The following is a 7,292-nucleotide window of genomic DNA, read 5'->3' as shown; positions in this document are numbered from 1 at the left end:
TCCTGCTGGAGTTTGAGATAGTTCTCTGTAAAAAATGTTGAATTATTCTTTCTGACAAACAGGTCCAAATACCTTGTTAGTCAACTCCACTATCTGGGCCAGGTTTGATATTTGCATCCTTCCTTTGAATCTTCTCCGCTTTTGGTATTTTACCTATAACATTTACTCTACTCTGTGACTATAACTGGTGCATTGGTATGACATTGAATTCTCTTGCAGCACATATTCTCTAATCCTTCTGTTTACACCATTGTTGAACAAAGATTCCGTGGGAACAATTCCATGCTGGTGATGTTGTCACTCTGCTAGTTATTGGTGCAACTTAAAAGCAATTGCTTCTGTAAATGGCCACACTGGCACCTAATTTTGTCTCCGGCTATGTTTTTAAAGCCACTTTCAAAATACCACTGCCTTCAGCTTCTTCTGAATGTAAATGCTGGCATCTGAATTAAGGACAGAAATAGCGCACTCTAGATTGCTGAAAAGATTTTTGTCTTACAAATTGTGCAGAGCCTGTGCTTGTGCTGAATTCAAATTTATTTTAATTAATGATAATGAGTTTCCTGAACAGTGAATAGAAGTCCCATTATATTCTTCCAGTCAATTTGCTACTTGATTAGGCACTCTTCATCTCTGAAATTGTCACTCTGCATCTACAAAGTTTCAATATCACCTAGGTTTATATGAGGATTTTGTCATAATAGTTGAACCAATGACAGTGGAACATAATCTTCAATTAGTGCCTATTATATCCAAGATCAGCAACGTATTTGCTCCAGGATTGAAAATAATGCAACACCATTATTACTCTTGTCACTATCCCTAATCCTACATGATTTAGGTACCATGGGACCTACTGCTTTCCGCTCATAAACATGAGTTCTGACTTGGAAGTTGAAGGCAGTTCTTCAGTACCAAATCTCAGCGATGCCTGCCATTATTTGCCTCTAAATGTGGTAGTGCATTAAGTATATCAACGTCAGTAGTACTGTTCAAACCTGTTTGGTGAGTGCCTAGCGAATAATCGTCGGTGTTGACGTTTGTCTGGTACATGAATTCTGTCATTTTGAGTCTCTTGCCTCGACATATTACATCAGTAACAGTTTTTTCATGTAAAACGAGATATGATTGAAAGCATGGATTGCTTCTTTGTGTTTGTTTCCTACTTTTTCCAGTATAATCTGTATCAGCTTGAAGCTGTGGTCCCATAGAATCACAATTGTGAACTCTTTTGTTATAACTCATTGCCTCTTGCATACTTCTAGATTTCATGCGGAAACATAGGTCCTTTCAATCAAACACTATACGTAAACATTACTGACAATCAGAAGCTAAAATCCTTTGCAGTTGAACCACAGAATCCTGGAAACCACATCAGTGTGGGCTAAGTCTATGTCCTTTCAGTGGCCATTCTAGTCACTTGATAGGAACCTTGGAGGAACTCATTCCAATAGAGGATCATTTCAAGATGCCCTTTTTATGAATGCTATAAATTTTCCCTGCAAGTACATTCATAGATATCTGGCAGATGTCATTCCAGTACATCAGATGGGCCGTGTGTGGTGGTTAGCATCTTAAATCATGTTTTCAGGCACAAATTTTAGCATCATCATTCATCTAGGATAAACCAGTTTGAAAATCTTGTACCCTGTTAGTGAAATGCCTGATTTTAACAGCCACATGCATGATACATCAAAAACCTATGCTGCTTGTGTCACAATCAAAATCCCTGGTTTGTAACCCCAAGTGCAGGAGTGATGCTGTAAAGATACCCCACCGGACTAAATCTTATAATATACATATCATAAATAAAACTATTCAAAATTGACGATGTAGTTTATAAATTTTTAAAATATTATATTACATAAAACTAATAAAATCAAATATCATTTTAAAATAATTTATAATATTTATTACATTGTCAAAATAAAAACTTTAACTAAAATAATGGAGCACTTATAACATCAAATCAAAATTTTAAAGTAAAGCATTGCGAAATAAATTAGGTATACCAACTAAAACTAAAAAAATATAAACACTCAACAAAGTCTACTTGCTAAGAAAAACTAAAATCTTGAAATAATATTAAAAATAAAAGCTGAGTTCAACCAACTGAATGAGAAAATAATATTAAATAAATATTTTAGATATTAATAGTTTGTGTATTGATTTATTTTGATGTAAACACACACGTTAAACATACTATCATAAAATAGTAAAATACATGTAAAAAATTAGATGACACTCAAAGATAATCATTGTAAGAGGATCAATTGTCATGGATTGATAACTCTCTTACTAGTTAGGTATATAAAACACCATATACACATATATTAACCACTCTACATTAGCATAAAGTTCTCTATCAAGTCATAATAAATATTTGTATAATTATCAAAATAATATATATTATATTGAATAGAATTTAGTTCAATAAAATATAAGTGCAAATTTAAGAATAGATGAGTACTTAGAAATAAAGTAACAAATATAAATATTCAAAAAATTAACTAGTTCTACTCATCATATAATCAATATACATATTTATTTATATTACATGCATATTAAATATTATTTCACTCACTCAAAAAATATAAAAATAAAAAGAAATATCAGATAAAAGATTTAAAAATCTTATTGAAGATCGTTAGAAGTATCTACAACAAATATATATAATATACTAAAAAACAACTTAAAACAACACAAATAAAAAACTTCAATACATAAGAGAAAACTAGATTTAGTCTCCTAAGTCTAAAGACTAAAATAACAATTTTTAAAAATCAAGTACTAAAATATAATTTTACTAGAATTGGATGACCAAACTGTAGATGTCAAAAATACAAAACCATATTGAAATTTCACCCATAATCCATCTTAATCCCGTCTAGAATCTCAATATGTTCCAAGGACCAAATCATGATTTTTTCAAAGTTTAAGGATTAAACTATAAATCTTCAAAATAGAGGGACTAAACTAAAAAGCACACACATAAAATATCAAACTGAGATTCATCATCCTTAAACTCATAAAAATACTGTCTAGAATTTTCAAAATCTATTTCAAGGATCAAATTATAATTTTTTAAAGTTTAGAAACTAAACTCTAATTTTCATAAACCAATGATCAAAATAAAATTTTATTATCTTCAATCTCAAGATCATTCTGTCAAGGTATTTTTATAGGAAAGTTGAAACAAATTTTTTAATTCATAACAAATCAATTCATAAAATTTATAATAATATATTCAAAATCAATCATTTAACATTAAATTCATAATAATTATGAATCAATTTTAATAATATAAATTTCAAATCTTTATAAATCTTGATTTTTTTAAAATTTTTTCATAAATAAATCATATTAAAAAATAATATAAAAAACTTGTTTACTTGTTCCTTCTATCTTTTTTTTTAAGCTAAAAAATAATCTAAATTGACTGGAAGTTGCAACAACCATTCTTGGTTGTTCGCCTTTTGCTGACAAAGATGCTTGCTATCTCAGTTACAAAATTCAGCCCAATCTGGCAGTTTAACTTGATTGTCTGCCGAGCCATAGTCTAGCATTATTGTCTCACAGGATATTTCTTCTCAACCGTTTAACCTTTGACCTTCTTTACTTTTATTTTTAAGTTAATCTATTAAGAGCTTGGGGGAAGTACGTAAATGTAGTGGCATTATCTAGTTCATCCAGTGAATCACAATTAGACGTCTTCCTTTGAAAACCAAGTGCTCTTGAATGAAGAATTAACAAACTCATACAGGATACAAAAGCAGATTTTGGTAATAAATTGTACTTTGCTAGATTTTTTGAGGTGATTTCTAAAAATTGAAGAAGAAGAAGAGGAAAGAAAATACTGCACTTAAAAAGAAACAAAGAAGAAAAAAGTGAGCTGTAGGAACACAGAATCAAAATGAACTGCATCATCTCTTAGGAAATAGAGTTTCTCCATCTTCCAGGTGTCTTTCTAGTCAGTTCTTCAGGAGCTGCAACCTGAGACCCGATTTCGTTGTTTTCCAAATTTGTCATCTTGGTAAATTTGCTAAGTTTCTTCCACCCTGTGGTCCATGCTGATGTTTGTTTCTTATTTGTCATTTTATCAAACTTTCTCTGCAAATTATCCATGTCATTCTGGAGCTCAAGGTATTTAGCCTTCATGGTTTCGAGTTCAAACTTGAGAGTGTTAATGTCCTTCTTAGCTGTTGCCCATCCTTCTTGGAATGACTGTGGTGTCCCTTCAAGTAGAGTTTTTCTGTTTGATATCATAGGCTGGTACTGAGCTTCACTGGATACTTTCAGGGTATTGTTTGCTAATGAATTGCTTATTTTCACCTGCTCAGAAAAGAGTACTTGGACTACAACTCTAAGCGGTAGCCTTTCATTTTGAGCAGCATGCATGCAAGCATCAATTGAAAGTTTTTGGCAGTCCATCACACGACAGAGGCGCTTCCTTTCATGCTCAGATAGTGATGGATGAGCCTGTTGAATAGTGATAAAAAGTATTTCAAAAAAAGAAATTTGCATTTTCAAATTGCTTAACATAGGGCTAAAGTATAGAAATACTTGAACTATAATTCAATTTCTTTCCTTTGAAGATTTCTTCATGAAACTAGGTTTGCATTTCTGCTAATTCCTTATCACATATCAGTTTCTTAGTTAGCAATAGCTTTCTACCAACTCCTTCAAGCTGATAGATTCATTTTTGACATTGTTACTGCTTTCGTTGTCCTGCTGAGCTATATCTGATTATGATGGAAAGAAATGTCTGCCTATGGTCATGGTTTTACAAGGGGGACCATTATATGTGATGGTATTTCTTCTTCCTCTATGACCTGAGGGTATGTCTTTTTCAAATTTATAATTTATTTCCAATTATCATATGCTGTTTGTCTTCATCTATGCACTGGCATGCCTACTTATCAACAGGTTCACATGCACAATTTGGTCCTGTTTCTAGACCTCTAATCAGCACTCTCTATTTCATGTACCTAAAGCTCAAATTTGAACCAGGCTTCTTACTTATAGAGTCCTAAAAATAAATTCTGTAAATACAAATAAGGAGAAGGAACGGAATTACCTTAAGATAAGAATCGATTGCTCTATATAGTCCATCGTCGCAGGTCCTTGCGGATTCAGGCAAGGCTTCTGCCAGTACCTGGAACTTTGTCAGTGAAAGGTTTCTATCTCTTGACACCTCTGTAAGATAACTGTCAACAAGCCTTGCTACTCTCATTTTGGAACTTGTATTAGCACTCCTTTGAGTTCCATCGTACATATTTTTGTCAGAAAATGTTTGCCTGCTTGGACTTGAACTTTCTGTTTGTTCTTGAACGAGAAAATGCTCGAGAAGTCTCTGAACAAGATCCACATCAAACAAAGTTTCATTTTTATTGTAAGAAGGTATTAGAAGGTCTGCCAAAGCAGCCTGTTCAAACTGCATTCCGATGCGCTTCTCCAATTCAGTAACCAGAGCAGGTGCCACTTTCAACATGTTTGCCATTCTCAGCAGGCGAAGAAGGAAGCTGCAAGAGACACTATCCTTCTGTGGCGGGATTATGCTGATTAGGCTCTCGATGATCATCCGTTGATCTTTGGCTTGAACTGTTGGTGTGTCATCTTTAGTTCCTGCCACAATCATATGGAGTCCACCTTTCCAACTGATGCCACCACTACTACTGTTACTATTACTGTTGCTGCTATTGCTTGCTTCATCTATAAAACCTCCCCCATCTTGAATTAAACCTGGAAGCCATTTTCCTGCATAATGCATTATTGCAGCTCCAATCAATTCAAACCTCATACCCTTTACCTTGATTGCAGTAATGACTCTAACAAAGTGATCAATCCTAAGGATTGAAACATCTTCAAACCACCAATCAGGAGGAACTTGGGAGTATCTACTAGGAGTTGAATCCTTCATCTCATGCCATTTTGGACTAGGAACTTCAGGGGGTTTTCCTGTGTATGCCCACCTTATTCCTTTAGGATTGGCACAAGCCTTCCAAGCAATGGACTCGCTGCATCTTCGAACAATCTGAAGGTTCTCCGCCCATGGTGAGAGCTTCTCACTGCTATTCAATACCAATATAGAATCTCTCCATGAAGATAGCACCACGTAACTGAGAAATGCTTCGGTTTTGAAAATAAGATTGCCTTCTTCCAAGTCCTCTGTCATTTCAAGGTACTCTGCAGCACATCTTAGGCCAGAGATATTGGCTGCTGTTAGATCGACAGCAATTCCATAGCAGAATTTTGCTGCAAGCTCAAACGCCTCCGGTCCACCCGGAAGATCATCCAATGCTACCTTGTTAAGGTCCAGGTCACGCGATTCGTATATTAGTCTATTCATTTTTCCACTCCTTGAAAGCAACGGATACTTTCACAAGAACAGAAACAAGAAAAAAAGGGTCAGTAACACAATTCTTAAACTATCTGCTAGTTATTGAATTCTGAAATACAGAAGCTTAAGAGGAGAGAAACTCAAGCATCACAAGAGAAAAATAAGTACCTTATGCAAGTGAAAATTTACATCTCCAACCTGAACTAGAAAATCACTTGGAATATCAGTTGTGACATACCTGCATATCAATCAAATCCCACCTAATATTTCAGAAGTTCATGTGCAAAACAAGCTAAACTACTAAGAAGAACCATTTCAAACCCTTGTCTATGCTCAAACTTTGTCATGATACTATAGACATGACATAAAAAAAGAAAAGCAACCAACCAAAAGTTGAAGAATCTCATAGTTTACAGTATGAAACTTTACTAAAGTTTCTATTTTTCAGATACATACCATGAGTGGTCTCTTTGCTCAAATCCATCAGTCTTGACACCATGCTTTCTCGAGGAAAGGACTCCATTTCCATAATCTCTACCAGTAACAGATTCACTCTCAGAGTCCCACATGATGTCGAAACAAGAAAATCCAAGAAAGCCTGAGCAGGGTTTTTCTCAGGACAAGAGCCCTTCTAAAACAGAGTTGAAGCAGAGAAAACAAGCAACAAAAGCAGACAAAACAACAAGTAAAACAACACAGAGGGTTGATGAGAAAGAAAAGGAGAACCCCACATGGGGGTGCTTGGAATTATCTCTCAACTGTCGGCTTCTTGAGGATTTTCAAGAGCCTCTTTTACATTACAGTCTGTGAAGTAATGGGCATGGAATTTCGTACTGGTTTTGGATCATTTTGAGCTAGCTTGCATAATTCTTAAGACATTTCTCTGTCTTCATAGCTCTGCGCACAAGACACTGAAACATCCAGTTTCCAATCTTTCGTATCATGCTTTTTT

General features: G+C 34.4%; 1 protein-coding gene and 1 long non-coding RNA gene across 2 annotated transcripts; one reads left to right on the top strand and one right to left on the bottom strand.

Moving 5' to 3' along the window:
• Nucleotides 1–3,716: 3,716 nt before the first annotated feature.
• Nucleotides 3,717–6,978, bottom strand: LOC105124630 (root phototropism protein 3-like). The gene is made up of 4 exons (XM_011024730.1): nt 6,797–6,978; nt 6,509–6,578; nt 5,078–6,376; nt 3,717–4,479 (listed from the first exon to the last, which is right to left on the bottom strand). Exons 1-4 carry the CDS (start codon nt 6,907–6,909, stop codon nt 3,931–3,933), a joined length of 2,031 nt encoding a protein of 676 aa, XP_011023032.1. The 5' UTR covers nt 6,910–6,978; the 3' UTR covers nt 3,717–3,930.
• LOC105124631 (uncharacterized) lies at nt 6,316–7,292 on the top strand. Its single transcript, XR_842094.1, has 2 exons — nt 6,316–6,407; nt 6,789–7,292. It is a non-coding gene; the product is annotated as an uncharacterized LOC105124631 (long non-coding RNA).

This window comes from Populus euphratica, unplaced genomic scaffold, assembly GCF_000495115.2.
Source record: "Populus euphratica unplaced genomic scaffold, PopEup_1.0 scaffold35.1, whole genome shotgun sequence".
NCBI classification, from domain to species: domain Eukaryota; kingdom Viridiplantae; phylum Streptophyta; class Magnoliopsida; order Malpighiales; family Salicaceae; genus Populus; species Populus euphratica.
The sequence above is the reverse complement of the archived record's forward strand: the minus strand, read 5'-3'. Positions and strand labels throughout refer to the sequence as shown.

Bases quoted from the DNA above. Each gene is read 5' to 3' on its own strand.
- LOC105124630 (XM_011024730.1), bottom strand. From the start codon at position 6,909: ATGTGGGACTCTGAGAGTGAATCTGTTACTGGTAGAGATTATGGAAAT. The intron at 6,377-6,508 runs GTACTTATTTTT...TTCTTGTGAAAG, and splicing joins TAAATTTTCACTTGCATAAG to TATCCGTTGCTTTCAAGGAG. The intron at 4,480-5,077 runs GTAATTCCGTTC...ACTATTCAACAG, and splicing joins CAATCGATTCTTATCTTAAG to GCTCATCCATCACTATCTGA.